The 15,842-nt window shown below is 41.9% G+C and overlaps 1 protein-coding gene across 11 annotated transcripts in view; it reads right to left on the bottom strand.

Moving 5' to 3' along the window:
• Positions 1-15,842, bottom strand: part of LOC122997441 (ankyrin-3-like) — a 126,770-nt gene that overhangs the window by 27,601 nt on the left and 83,327 nt on the right. For 2 of the 11 annotated variants that reach the window (XM_044373564.1, XM_044373573.1), the window contains 11 exons: positions 15,548-15,646; positions 15,259-15,357; positions 14,957-15,052; positions 13,074-13,146; positions 12,840-12,896; positions 7,701-7,824; positions 6,207-6,218; positions 3,802-3,904; positions 2,100-2,209; positions 1,243-1,275; positions 116-340 (listed from right to left, as the gene is read on the bottom strand). In XM_044373564.1, coding sequence (XP_044229499.1) covers positions 116-340; positions 1,243-1,275; positions 2,100-2,209; positions 3,802-3,904; positions 6,207-6,218; positions 7,701-7,824; positions 12,840-12,896; positions 13,074-13,146; positions 14,957-15,052; positions 15,259-15,357; positions 15,548-15,646 — 1,031 coding nt within the window. The remainder of the gene's footprint in view (positions 1-115; positions 341-1,242; positions 1,276-2,099; positions 2,210-3,801; positions 3,905-6,206; positions 6,219-7,700; positions 7,825-12,839; positions 12,897-13,073; positions 13,147-14,956; positions 15,053-15,258; positions 15,358-15,547; positions 15,647-15,842) is intronic. The other 9 variants (XM_044373570.1, XM_044373567.1, XM_044373566.1 and 6 more) reach the window with 8 other exon arrangements.

The following is a 15,842-nucleotide window of genomic DNA, read 5'->3' as shown; positions in this document are numbered from 1 at the left end:
TATTCTCTAAGTCATGATATTTTAAGTATATATTAAAAGTATCTCCTTTGATTTGAAACTGGTCTGCTAAAAACTGCAACTCATCAACACAGAGACAAACTCTCAAGGGTCCTACCCGAGGAACTGAGCCCCAGCTGGCCCGACCTCCACCAGCCGGCTGACCAGCCCCTCTCCCTCCACCATGGGTGGGGGGTAGGCCAGCTTATGCCTCTTGGCCAGGCGACAGGTAATGCGTGTGGGTGCTGTGCACTTCCTGGGGGGAATGATGATGCGCATGCCATTGTGGCGGCTGCCTCTCATGGAACCACCGCGGGCGTCTACCATGAAGCTGACTAAGAACCTACCAGAGGAAAAAGAACAATGTTAGAGGATGAAAAAAAGAAAAAAAAAGAAAGAAAGATAGAGAGAAGTCATACCACGGACACAAGTGAGGAGGACGATTCCCATGCTGTGATCACTGTACACCCAAACAAGGAAAGGAAAAGAGAGAAAATAACAAAAATAGAGAAAGAGCAAGAGAGAGAACTACAAAGAAGGAAAAAGATGCTTCGAGTTCTGAAAACTGGCAGTTCTCACCTTTATCTGCCTCAATTTAGAACATTAAAATACGTGTGAAACTAAACAGGGTGCTAATGAAGTTGCAGAAAGTTTAGTTTCCTGTTCGGAGGCTTAAGGTGAGATAGTTGCCAAAGTTTCAGCTCCTCTAGAGCAGCATTCAGTGATCAAATATTAAACACCTGCACAAATGTTTCACCAAGAGAGGGTTAATGTGATTAATATGTGATGGGTCCCATGTGATGGGAAATTAAGAGCATCCCATTAATATTATGACACAAGTAAGTGAGGATGTAGTAGGGTGCAGGCATAGAAAAACTCCTCCTTTGACTACAAGTGTTGTGTTATGTTCTGTTTAGTTGTTTTTTTCTATGAATTCCATATATGTTGCAAATAGCAGACTCCCTGTAAAGTTTTGGGAAAGATTTATTTTAATGTGCTCTGCGAGAGAGAAAGATGGCACATCAATGAAAGACTCCCATACACGCTGACTTCACACTTCTAAGATCTAGGCAGTGCAAATGAAACACCAGACCACACACACGGATGAGACGAGCACAGGCTGAAGAAGTAGAAAGGGCTAAGGGGGAGAAGAGAGGGTGACGAGGGGAGAGGGAGACAGAGGTGGAGGAGCGAGTGACATCACTGAGCGGCGTCACGGGTGAAAGCAGCGAACTCAGTCATCACCTGGAGTCATACTGAGGGAGCGGGGAGGAGAAGCTGTAAAATAAACACATGGAGACAATGCAGGAGGCAAACCCCCAAAACCTAGATTTAGTATCAAAGTTTCACAATCACTGTTGGGATATGTAATAACTACTGAGGACTAACAGATATGGGTGGAAAATTAAGGGAAACAGAAAACAAAACACATTGAGGGAAAAAATGACAAAGAACAAAATAACACATACATAGACAAACACATGACGATGAGTGAAAATAGGAACCTAAAAGAACCAACACTTGACATGACAGATCCTGCTATTTATTTCTGATATTTCCATTTAACAGTAGTATCACCAAAAGTATGATGCATGATGTTTTTGCGCAAAAACTGCACCATTCACTAAAGAGCATACATCATTTTATAACGCCATATATTCAAATTATGTGAATGACATGAGAGCAAAATCTTATCGGTTTATTCAAATGAAAACACATGAGCCACTTTGCTACGAGCTCAAACAGAGTCAGCACTTTGTTTCTGCAATGGTAGAAATAGTTTGTCAGTGAAAATGAGGGTGACATCAACATTAGAGGATGAACTTTGTCTTTTGTTGCTGTAATGTCATGTGTACAGTAGCAGCACTGCAGAAATCCCACAGCCCTGCACCTTGCCTGCATCAGTGCTGCAGCCTTTGCTGAATATTGACTCTTCGGGAGAAAACAAAAGACAACACGACAGTAGTGTGCAGTAAGCATATAAAATGTTTTCTGCAATCGTACGTGCAGTGTATGTGTCTGTATTGAGCTACCATCCAAAACGTGTGCATGCTTGTAAGCATATCCAGACACATCAGATGAGACAGATCAGCTGTTCTTACCCAGAGTGAATGGGGCTGGACACAGTGTTGTGGCTGTGGTCCACGGTGTCCGGAGTCCAGCTGTAGCGCCGCATACTCTCCGAGCTGTAGTCTCTGGTCACAGCCAAGTGCTGGGAAAAAGGAGGAGCGGATGAAGAAGAGATGAGACAGATGATGAGGTGAGAAGAGGCAGGTGTAAAGGATGATCACATTTATGAGCAGAGAAAGAGTGAAAAGGTGAATAAAGAGAAGCATGAGGAATAGGTGAGAAGAAGCAAAAAGGAAAAAGATTGAGAGGGAGGAGATGAAAGAATGACAGTAGATAAATCATTCAAATCATAAGCTGCAGAGTTACACCATGAAAAAAGACAAAAAACAAAAGTTATCTATGACCATCCCTCCTTTTTTAAAAATCTGGTATGACATGCAATGAGCTGATGACGTGACCATCATGGAGCCTGAAAATCAGGACTGCAAGCAGTTTTAATAAATCGTTATTTATGTGAACACTGAAACACAGGAACTCATATACACTGAGAGTATCATGGGAACGTCCATTTACTAAACACAGACCAACACTATTGAATGAGATGAGAATGGAACAGACCCAAAACAAATAGATATACAATGACAAAACTCAAGAGAGATGTGAGCTGAACCACTGGTGACAGTGACTGAAAAACAACACAACTGACAAATGAGTCAGACATCCATCAACGCTTTATACCTTATTGAGTGGGTCAACCAAGTAGGAAATGTCTTTACAGACACTCTGAAGCTTAGGGGAGAAGAGAGCCAGTTTAGAAATCATACTGGAGGCACTGTGTGGCCCATAGAAATGTATTTATGGTGCTTTGTTTTGCTGAAGGATTCGATTTCCACCGAAGAAAACATGATCTTATCTCCGTGAAAATGAGACGGTCCAACGATATAGGCATCTAATACAAACTATCTCACTATGAATTGTAGCAGATGTGACTGCAACTGAAATCTCACCTATCAGATGTAGCAGATTATAGTACTACAGCACTAAAATTAAAAAAATCAACCTTATATACTGTATATTTTCATGGAGATATAACACCAATCTAACGGAGAGCTCTTTGGCACAAGAAAAGTTGTTTGGGTGTCAAGATGTTTGTGAAAAGGGAGTGTTGAGGTAAGCGCATATTTTGGCCATGTATAGTTTGAGGTTTTGGCTGATGTCATTGAACCTGTAGGTTAGACTACTAATACTGTTTATAATACAAGAGGTTACTGTTTCTGTTTTAGCTCCTGACCACTAAAACAAGTGTTGAACAGGCAGGATGAGCTCTGCACTTTTCCATGAGAAAGCAAGGGGGGCCTCCCAAAGCCCTTAGCTTTGAGTAAACTCTTCCTCAAGGTGCTATACACTCACCCTCAGCACTTTGGCAAACACGAGCATGACATCAACACTGCTTATGTTACGACCTTTGTGCAAGACAAGCAAATCTACATTGCTCTCGTTTTTAATCCTTCCCAGGCTGTGTTTCCACCAGAAAGAAAAGAAGAGATGCAAGAGGGTTTGATGACGTAATAAGAGATAAACGCTTAAGTACCTAAATAAAGATAAAGATAAAACGTAAGGAAAGAGTCAACAGAGACTAAGAGAAGCAGGTTGAGTGTAGTTAGAGTAAAGAAAGGGCAAGAACGACTGAAAAAGAAACAGAGGACAAGAAGGAAGACGAAAAATAAGTCTTACCGTGTCCTTTGTGGGGGCGAGAATCTCTTCAATCATCATACTGTCGCGGGCGAAGGAGCTCCGGTTGAGTGTGTTGGACCTATCCGAACTGAAGGAGCGGAGGCTACATGTTACCACGCAACCCAGCGCCGCGGGCAACAACAAGTGACGGATAGGGGAACATGACATAAAACAAAAAGCAAGGAATCCATTACTACATGCAACCTCCAGGGAACCAGTTTTTTTTTTGTACTTAGTGGACAGAGAGTCCAAAGGTGGAAAATAGAGAGAGGTGGAAGAGCCCGCATTTGGGCGAGGGTAAGATACCACAGCAGGTTATTCAGAGATGGAAATGAGCTTTGTTTGCATTAAGAGATAGAGGAGAAGAAAAGTGGGCAGACCAAAAGAAGGCACAGACGACTGTTTCTATGTGAAGGCGTGGTTGGTGTGCATCACAGATGTAACTAGTTGTGTCTAATTGATGAAATATGACAGATTAGTGGACTGTAAGTATTAGCACCTGGCTGGCAGGTGGGAGTCTAAGAATCACAAGAATGACATTAAAAGAAATTAGATTTACCCAAAAGTGTTTGAAAGTGTTTAATCCAACTAGAGTTTGAGTTGACAACACTGAAGACTGACATCGCTTTAGTCTAAGATTAGCAGTTGACCCAGACCTGTTTCAGAGCACCAAACTACAAAAGGAAAGCTGGTCTTTTCTCCAGTCTGCTTTATGGCTGTGTTTGTGGTGATGTGTGCCTATTTTTTGCAGCTCAATGCGGTGCTGTCGGTGAGTCCTTTCAGTTTTGTTTTTTTTTTCCTTGTGCTGTTTTTGCAACAGGGATTTGATCAGTGCAGCTGAGCCAAAACGCTCGTGCGAACACAGTTACACTCCCTTCATGTGCTTTGCATTGTGTGCGCGTTTGTGTGTATTATATAGTATATAATGAGTTTTATGCATGTGTTTGTGCGCTACAGTATCAAAGGCTCTCAAAAAGATACATCCATAGAGACAAAACTGACAACTCTGCAACTTATTTTCTCAAAGGCTATACTGTATGTGCGTACTGATGTGTTGTGTGTGTGAGCGCGAGGGGGGTGGGGGGGTGGGGGGGGCGAGAATGGGTCAGCGAGGGGGAGAAAATGCAGAGCTCAGCGTGTTTGAGTGGGCACACCATTCAGCACAGAGAGAAGCCCTTTATTCAGCACAGCCTGCCTACCCCTCCATCGAAGTTACCAAGCAACTCTGTACTGCCTGAATGGACTCGCTGGCATGGCAAGCACAGCGCTGACCCCCCCCCCCCCCCCCCCCCCCCCCCCCTCTCTACTGCTGTCGGATGGACTCTGTTTGTTCTTCACAGCTTTCTCCTCTTTCTCATTCTGTCTATCCTCATCTCTTCACTCAACAGCCGTGCTCACTCCTCCTGCTTTTTCCTCCCCCCTACTTTGCTCTGATTTCTGTCTGTCTTCCTGTCATGGCACCTTCCAGCATTCTTCTTTACAATGCTGCCCCATCATCTCTTCCTCTCTTTACAGTTTCCATTTCAGAGTCATGTTGTTATTACTCTACAGTGAAGTTGAACCTTCAATTCTCTCAATAGAGGAGGTTTTTTTTTTTTCTTTTTCTCCTACTTGCCTTGTTCCTCTTACCCCACCCTTCTCATTCGCCTTCCTTCCTCTTTCAACACCACTCCATTCATTTTACTGTTGATCAATCTGTCTGCCTTTCTGTAAGCTGCACTTCCCATTATCCTAATGGCGTTTTTTTCTGTTTCACATCTCCATGTATATACATGTGTTTTAGTGCATGAATGCATTTACGTATGTGCGATCAAGTGTTTGTCCTCGATGTATGTCGGACATTTCTAAATGGTGGTTTTCCATCTCTGCAAACCATGATTGAAAATCCTGAATCATCCCAAATATTGCTGGGACATCTCCAATTACTAAAATGTAAACAGGATGGATAAAAGGAGCGGATTTTGAATAAACTGATGTGTTTGATCCCTGGAAGTTACACTTAGTGGCACTGCAAAAAAAAATAGAGCGCCACTTAAGAACAAGTCAAAAAAGTTGGGGGATTAGTCCATACAACTCAAACTAAAGAAAAGTCAGGTTTTCATAACATCACAAAACACAAGTGTTGCTTTGATTTTCTCATTTCCGGCAAGATTGCGTCTATTACACAACTGTAGCAAGATATGATGACTTTGTTAGACGGATGAGAAAATACGATGAATGATGATCACGAAACAGCAACAAAGTGACAAAATCTGCTACCACAAACAAACAGCAACACCGGATAATGCCAATTTACAAGGGGTGGCTCTCGGTTTGGGTTAAAGGATATATGGGTGTAAGATCACAGGGGGAGGGACACCATTCAAAACTAATGTTTCCTACTACTACTACTACTCTTTTCTTACCTGAGTCTAGGGCTAGAATGAGGGACAGGGTGCAGGAAAACAAGGAAAAGAACAAAATAGAAGAGTGAAAAGCAAAGCATTTTGAAGACATTCAAGCATGATGTGGCGTTCTTTTTTTCCCCATATGACATTGATGCTGAGCATGGTTGTAAGCTACGACTAGGCACAAGTGTTTCCTGGTTTACATCTATGTGAGTGTGTGTGTGTGTGTGTGTGTGTGTGTGGGTGTTTGTGTGTACGCAGCCCCGTCAAAAAGCAAACCATGCAATGTCGATGTCATAAACAGAAAGGTAAGGAAAAGAAAAGAACTTGCTCAGCATCATACATTCTTTGATCAATAAAATATAGTGTTTCACAGCAATACATTCACCACCCTGAAAAGAGACATGTCAACAATCATCTCAAAATCTATTTCAGCTCACAACCTGATGTTCTACTGCATATGCAATTACAGAAAAGCAGCAGTGAACAGTTAAACTATTTTTAGCTGTTCTTATGTAGCAGATAGAGACATTAATAATGGTAACTTTATCTGTAGCACTCTTTTTATTCTAGGTATACCAATAAACCGTAACCAGAAGTACACAAACAGCAGTTTGAGCAAATCGCTGAAAATTCAAACCCGCAGATGTGATCTTACTCACTTCTTGTGTTATTTTTAGACTGACAACAATCCACATTATGACACTCATGAACACATTCAAAACTCTTTCCAGTATCGACCCAGCCTTGTTTACGTGGAATCTCTCCATATGCCTCAGTGTGTTTTTCGTGTTTGCTGTGACCTGCTGATGTTGGCAGCTTCCTGTCACGGTTAGGGTAGTTGTTTTTTTTATCAATCCAGCCATCACAGTGCATCTGCCATCTGTCAGTGTGGCTACAATAGACTTTAGATCTGCACAACGCTTGTCCTGTGTGGCGCTGATGTGTTTTCACTGGAGCCTGCCAGTTTTCCACTACATACTTTGTCCACTGTTTGAAACTGTTGTTGGGCCTGCGCTGGATCCCCGAAGTGCAGCTGTTCACTGAGATTATCAAAGGTATCAAAGCTCAAAGATACAGCTTATATCTTTTGTATTATACTATAGGCAGTTTATAATCTTTGCCTTGGTTTGAATGAGGCCACACAAAACGCTGAATCATTTTGTCAGGTTGAATCATTACATGGCAACTTTCCAGTGGCTTTCTCTGGCAATTTCCATTATTCTGTTTGTGTGTGAGTGTGTGTTGGAGGGACTGTACATTAATTAGCCTGTTTCAGTCCAACATGCTCTATACACTCTGGCAAAACTGCACAGCATATCAGACATGGTATCAAAAATCAGTGTACAACCACAGCATCGATAGAAAACATAATGCAACACTTTAGTTAGTTACTTTAGACATAACCTGACCAGCATTTTTAACTAAAAGCAAGTTGGACCAAATGTCAGCACTGCACCAGAGTACATCTGTGGCTTTCATATGTATCTAATAAATATGACAGGTGCTTACCTGGCTGAGCGGGCTCCTATACTGAAACCCATATACCCCTCCTGGGGGAGAGAGTCATCCCCCAGCTCTTTGAGGTCCTGAGGCCGCAAGTATTTGTCCGTGTCCCCGGTCATCGCATCCTCACCTGGTTTGGAAGGATGAAATCATAAGATCCTCATGTTAACTTCAAAATGCCATCCGGGGCAAGAGAGGCGATGCGGCACTCCAAGAAAGGAAAATAAGCCCTCACTGCCGACATCGTCTCTCACTTATTTCATTATACTTACAGGAGGCCTTGGATAATTTATCAGCACCACTCTGACGTTAACTCCCCCAACATACAGTAGCTCACAGCAACTGCATAGCCCACTGCAACTTTTTCTTTTGTCTACTCATATGACTGTGGCACAACAACAACAACATGAAGCTGGAGCACAGAGCAGCCCCGATGCTTGAAACGACACAGGTTAGACAGTAATCATTTTTTTTAGAGAGAGAAATGCCATCAGAGACAGCAGCAAAGCCACTTTGCGGTATATCTGGAGCTCCCCTGTAAAACCAAACGCAGCTCCTTTCACAACACTCAAAAGGCAGAGCAGCAGCAGAGGGGTGTTTTTTTTTTTTTTTAAAGCTACCAAAGCCTGGACACAAAAAGCAGGGAATGCGCAGAAAGTGCAGAACCGCACCGCACCTCGATCGGCGGACCGGTGGACGATGACACGCCGGTCAATGAAGCCGGCGGTGCGGCTACAGTGTTTCCCCTTCTCCCTCATGTCCGGCTCCTGTCCTGCCTGCAACACTCTGCTCCTTCACCGCAGCCCCTCCCCCTACCTTCGATACTGCCGCACTCCGATCACACACCAGCACCACTGTCAAGTTAGGTGGAAGCTTAACAAAAGCGTTTCCGGTGTCAAATTTCTAAATAAAACCAACTCTGTCATAAGGTTTCGCTCTTCTAATTGGTTGTCACGTTCAATAAACGCACACATGACAATGATCGATATAGGCCCTTGTCGTTATTAAGATAAATCTAGTGGAACCACGCGGACATCTCACTTCAGGAACACTAATTTGGTTAGTTGGGGAAAGGTGTGCTTGCAGACACATGCTGGATTTCTGCACATGCTTGGTGTATTCACACAGTACTACAAGAACCATGATTTACATGATTTTGCTTAAACGACCCACATGTGTTGCAATCTCTACAATCTACATAAACAGGTTTGTCAATAAAGAAAAGTAGCACACAGCTGCTATGTGCACCCAAATAATTTCTATGTTTTTTCATGTTTAATGCATGCAGGAATATTCTATTAAGTAGTGTAGTACATTATATGTCAAGTCAAGTCAAATTTAGCTATAAAGCACATGTAGAAATAACCCACGTTGACCAAAGTGCTGTACAGACCAGAGCAGGTAGCTAAAATCACAAATACAAGACCGACACAAACAACAAAGCACAACACATGGGGATAGGCGCAAGCCAAAATTCAGCCACATCAGGAGGATTCAAACGCTGGTGAATAAATGTTTTGAGCCTGGACTTAAAAGAGTCAATGGAGGGGGCAGATCTGATGGGAATGTTGTTCCACAGTCCAGGGGCTCAGGTCACCCATGGGCTTAAGTTTAGTAAGCATATTTCAATTTCCTACTTCCAAAATGAATCTCGGCTTATCCAAAGAGAACGCTGTGAACATTTTGCATTTGCCAGTATGAAGTAGCAGCCTATAGAGAGTGATGACAAATGCAATAGTATTGTAATAGCGATGAATTGTGAGATGCTTCCAGTCATAAAACAAAAAAACAGTCGATACAGTGACTGAAAAAAGCAAACTGTGATATAAAATGCTGACTCTGATGTGTTTTTTTCCTCTGTGTGTTTGGTGGATGTTGACATCTAAGCCTCTTTATTCTGACACACTGAGACAGAATATGTTATCTTTAGAGCCAAAACCACTTTTGTCATCAGTTGTCCACACAGGAAGAAGAACAATACTACCATGCATAGGTTAGTGTTAAGGATTTTGAATATGAGACAGGATGTTTTTTTGTTTTGCTTTGTTTTTTTTTTTGTTTTTTTTGTTTTTTTTAAAAAAAAACTGTTTTCCTGAGACAAATATTACGCTTTTATTCTGATGGTATAATTAATCACCGTACTTCCTGTGTTTTTCTGGCTGTTTCTGTCTGACTTAACATAACTGAGAAACAATCGGCTCTCCGCTGCTGTAATAATGTGTCACCGTCCCATTCAAGCTCAGGTACCCCCGCGCGACACACACACTCAAACACACACACACACACACACACCCTGTCTAGGGTTTCAAAGTCACCTCATCACACACTCTCTCCCTCATTAGCAAAAAACAAACAAACAAACAAAAAAAACCCGAAATAAATACATAAATGTCCACATCAAACAAAAATACTAAGTGAGCTGTATCAAACGACAGAGAACTAAATCAATAAAAGTTAAACGTAAGGTCTATAATGTATGACGACATTCTCCCACTTTCTGTCTCCTACTGTAGATCCTCAGCAGTTTTTTTTTCACACCGCAACCTCTAAACAACATCAAAACTTCTTTTGATGCTCCAAAGACTTACCTTTGTCCCAGGCAGCCATATTGATCACAACTCTTCTTATATGCTTTTTCTAAAACTTCACAAAACGTTCCCAGGATAAAGAGTAAATCCAGAGAGAGGTGGTGACTATCAAGCAGTCCATTCAGGGCTTCTGGTGCTGATGGAAAATGTTGCCCTCTCTTTACCCCACGCACTTAACTCCACTCAGATCAGCTTGCGCGTTTGACGCTGGTGCGCACATCTCTGCCGCCCTCTCGCAAAGAAAAAAAAAACCCCTCAAACTCTTATAAGTTTTGCGTCTTTTTCCCGCAAAACAGAACACGCTGCTGAGCAGAAACAGTAAGAGTCAATGCCATCTGGCGTCGCCGGCAAAATCAGAGTTAATTCTCCTGTGCGGTCAGCTCAAAAAAGCTCATCTCATTGGATTTAGAGAATGGGAGCCTCGGTGCGTCCCTGGCTCAACAGCATCCACAACAAACTCCGGCTGACGAGCGTCACCAGGGGCCGCACTGGAAGTGTTTACCGCTCTGTGCTGGGCGCAGTCAGCTGACAGGTCGTTTGGGCAAATGCTTTTAGTGAGGCAGAGGGGGACCTCAGTGGAAGAGACAGTGACGGAGAGAGAATGAGAAAACTCTCACTGAACACTCCTTCTGCCTTCTCTTCCTCTATGGTGGAAGTTACTGAGGGAGTCTGGCTGAATGTCAAACTGGGAGGGAGGGGGGCTAAAATAATGATGAAATAACCACATCGTGCATCATTTAGCCGTTTCTTTAAAAAAAAAAAAAAAAATCTTGAGCAACAATCTCTGTCTAGTTCTCCCTTCTACATGTTGACTCAAACTTGCACAAGAGTGAGTAAATTTAGAATAATTACGAAAGAGCTGTTTGACGGTTAAAGACCTTTAGTATACATAACACTATCTGAAGTAATAATATCTTCTAAGGTCAGCACTTTTTCACAATTATGGAAATACTCTACAATGTGATGAAAGCAGACTACAACAAGGAGTTAAGATAGTACCTTTAGTAGCTACAGAAGTCTACAGAAGGAATGAGATGAGCGTGTGATTGCACAGGCAGGCCACACACACACACACACACACACACACACACACACACACACACACACAACAGCCAGAGACCAGGAGTGACTAGTCACACTCACTCCAACATACAGCCTAATAGGATTGGCTTCCCTCATATAGGATTAAAGAGAGATGTGGAAACTATTTACTTCCTCTAAATCTTTCTCTTACACACACACACACACACACACACACACACACACACACACACACACAGCTGAAACAAAACATCCCAGGCATGAACGCAACAGCTAACTGAAGCCTGTCTGTTGCTGAGAAGTGAATATCAAAGCCGCTGCTGCACAAGTACAATGCTGATGAGTTATGCACACTGTATAAACAGTTTATGTGGTGCACATGAGGCCATGGATACTCTTATTATTTATAATTCCTGCATGGTAGGGATAACAGTCGATGAGGTTCTTCATCGTGCAGAGCTACAGTACGACCTCATCCATTGTCACCTGATATGTGTGTGCTCGTAACTTGTTGAGTCTAGCTGTATCACCTGACATAGAAACTCCACTGCCCCGGCTGTCCCCTAAGCAACAGCCCATGAACAAGCTCATCAATTTTACAGGCCTGTTGGCTCTGTGGTTCCAAAACAAAGCACAGAAGACTGAAGTGGGCATCCTCAAACAATGTGACTTGTACCATAAACTACAGGGCTACAGCAGCTATCGTACTGCTAACTATGATATCAAGTAATTTATTGAGGTTTTATAAACAGTAAGATGTGATTATTTCAAAGAATATATGTAGGTCTCTGTCAGGTAAGTGCATACTCATTCTGCCGCCTGTAAAGTGAGTGACGTTGACCTCGTTTTTCATTTTTCTCACAGCAACACCTTCAAAGAGATTGTAGCACTGATGTTAGGATGATACATCACAAGGTGCGTTTGATGAGGAGAATCATGCAGTATGTGACTCACGACGTTCAAGTAGTTAAAAATAACAAATGTTGTTTTTGACTCGCGGTGAAAATAACATCAGCAGTGTCAGTTTGTGAACAGAAACAGGACACTCCAACCTGTCAGGAAAAAAAAGTCCAGATCTGAGGCCAAAGCAGCTTAAAAATGTAATGTTTGCTGATAGATTTATTGGACAAAATTAGGATGGAGATTTTGTGCAGGCTATAAAACAGTAAATAAAACAAAAACAAAGCTCACATTGCAGGATATCTGTTCCGTCTGACCCCCTCATCAGCCATTGAAAATAATTTTACTCAACAGCATATCTATCTGATTCATAGCACCTTACTCTGTATCGTAACTTAACTGCATAGCCACAGATCTCTGTATAAGTGGAAATGTGTGTGTGTGTGTTGTGGCTCTTGAGTGAGAGTGTATTCTGATTTTGACTAGAAAATGAACCACAAAGCAGAATCGAAGGGTTAGCTCTTCAACAAGACAGGTGAGTTATTTTAAGTGAGCTATGTTAAAAGAACACAAACAAACAATAGAGCGGCGCAGACAGCAAACTGATGACAAATACCTTCATCAACATCTGACAAAGAATCCTCATTGAGAGTTTCAGGCACATTGACCCCGACTGTGTGATTTGAATACATATACAGTGAAACATGCAAATGTTAATAAAAATGACATCATAAGTCTATGGAAATCATGCGGTGTATTAATATTAAAAACAAAAAATAACCGTCTCCAAGTATCAATTAATTTAATTTTAGTCATCAATGGCTGAGAATGAGGAGAATTCTTCACGTACCTTCATCGTCCGACATGTCGAGGAACTCATTCATGGTCTCTGGGACATTGATTTTGTGTTTTTCTGATGCACTCTGTAAATACGAAAAGTAGATGGACAACTGTTTGTTTGTTGCACATTTGCATACTGTGAACCTTAAAGGTACGCTCCCTGATACTGTTAAAACACCCAATAACACCACAAATCCCCCAAATTTCCAAAGTTGAGTGGAAAAATCCTGGGATTTAGGGGTGCCATAATAAAATCAGGAGATATGTATATACTGAAGATTAACCATTTCAAAAGTATTAGATCACCTGAAACTGAAACAGCTGTAGTCAGTTAATGATTAATTGAGATCCAGCATTTACAATACAACTTAAGCCTGACCTTGACAGTGTATGCACAGTCTATGAGTAATGTAAATAATGATACTGTATGCTTGAAGGCTATTTTTCCCCACATCACTGACCAACAAAGATCCCGCGGGCTGCAGCTGCAGGTTCAACAGAGACATAAAAGAACAGCAGATGCCTCTGCACACTAAATAATAGATCAGTCACACACAGGTGTAGGAAAACGACCTTGATCAAAAGCTACGTCACAGTAGATAGAGATAGTTGTGACTAATACACTTTGCTGCTGATTGTGCAGGTTCCTCAGCGACCTCTGTGTCCGTCTCTTCAATCACTGTCCCCCTCACACTCCTGTCACCTCTTCATCATCCCACTGCCTCTTGTTCTTTCCCGCTTTCTCACTCTTCTTCCTCCCCCTCTTCCTCCCAGACACGTGTGTGGATCAGAACACTGTTAGTGACCTGGGCTATTTGAGGAGATCTAAGCCCTCTCTCTTTCAATCACACATGTGACACAGCGTGACTGACTGACTGACTGACTTGCCGGCTAATTTACTGGATTCACACACTGACTCCACTTACTGTATGACATTGGTTGACTAGCCAAGTCTCAATTTGGGCTGGGATACACTTGAATCAGGCTGCAGGCAAGCATATCCCTCACTGGTTTCCATTCATTCCACATTTGAGAATATACTTGCAGATCAACCAGCAACATTCTTAATTCAACAAACAACCAAAATTATAGACTATTTATTTCACATTGTTCAAGTTTTGGTCATTATTTGCAACACTTTTAGGTAGCTGGCTCTTAAATCTTAGGTGCCAGAGAATCCTTGAACATACCAACCTTAAACATACCTTTTAAAATCGCCCCTGCTCACAATTGTCTCAAGTTTAACAGTTATAGTATTAAAAGTGATTGAAGCCAATGAAATGTTGATTGTGGTCGATTACACATCTCTAGTTTTGGGTTGATTTTCATACCATTTAGAGGTCAATAGAAAATGATGGCATGATGGGAAACCCCCCCCCCCAACCTACAGTGGCTGCAAAACTTGTGAAAAACGGCCTCAGTGGAAGAGGACCCGCTCCCTATGTAGATTTAAAGGGCTCATTCTAAGGTAACAAAAACACGATTACTATTTTCAGGTGATTATACACTAATTAAAACGTACTTATGAATATTATATTCCATTTCTGCCAAGTCTGTTTCACTAGATGCCACTAAATTCTACACACCGGTCCTTTAATAGGCCTAAACACATAAAACCACCAGAATGATCCTTTAAAACTTGGATACTGAAATGCAAACTAAAGTTTTTAATGGTTTTATACTGTCTCATATTGTCTCAGTACTTTACAAACCTCTACAAATTCAATGGAAACAACTTTCTAGTAATATGTAAAAACATTCTTTCCTTAAAGACACATTTTTATTGAATATAAAATGTATTGTGTTGGCCTGGCTCTAGACATCATATACAGTACATAGTGGAAAAATGTTAAATAAATGAATGAAATAGAGCAAAAAATGATACAAGCTCACCATAGCAATCAAGTTGTCATCTGTCACAGGCCTCAGAGTGTCCACCACAGAGATGTACCCAAGACGACGGGCAATAGATAGGGCAGTGTTCCCATTCTGACCAGTGACAGCCAAACAGGAAGTTATTCACAGGAACAAGAGATGGACAGAAACACAAAAAGCATTCATTATTTCATCAAGCTACAGCTCTGTTGGAGAGTGCGTGTGTGTGTGTGTGTGTGTGTGTGTGTGTGTGTGTGTGTGTGTGTGTGTGTGTGTGTGTGTGTGTGTGTGTGTGTTTGTGTGCGCCAGTGTGCACTGACCATGGTGAGCTCGTTGGCTGAGGCCCCGTGTTGAAGCAGCAGGTTGATGATGTGTGTGTGGCCCTGCTGAGCTGCTTGGTGTAGTGGAGTGTACCCGTTCTAGACAGAAAGAGACACAAAAAAGATAGTCAGGGAGAGAGAGGAATTATTAAACTGAATCCTCAGAACGAGCCAGAAAACAGAGCAAAAATATGATGAAGGTAAAGGAATTGTAATACAAGACTTTGCATGTAAGTGTAAGTATAAGTAAGTGGGGGCATGCATGTTTGTGAGTGATGTGTTTGTTTACCTTTGTTTTGCCATTGACTCTGGCATGGTGCTGCAGGAGGAAGTTTGCCATCTTTGCGTTGCCATAGTGACAAGCCACATGCAGCGGCGTGTAACCCATCTGCATGAATTAAAGTAGGTAGAGGAGGAGACGCAGACATGAAAGGACGAACAGATGAAAAGAAGAAGAAAAGATAGTTACTTACACCTACCAGAGGTCTTATCTTGTTACATCACAGAAAGAACTGGTTGTTGTTTTGTAAAATGGATTTTGTAAGAATTCTACAACAATTGTGTAAATGTAAGAATTTTTTCTT

Source organism: Thunnus albacares, chromosome 14 (genome assembly GCF_914725855.1).
Source record: "Thunnus albacares chromosome 14, fThuAlb1.1, whole genome shotgun sequence".
Lineage (NCBI taxonomy): Eukaryota > Metazoa > Chordata > Actinopteri > Scombriformes > Scombridae > Thunnus > Thunnus albacares.
The sequence above is the reverse complement of the archived record's forward strand: the minus strand, read 5'-3'. Positions and strand labels throughout refer to the sequence as shown.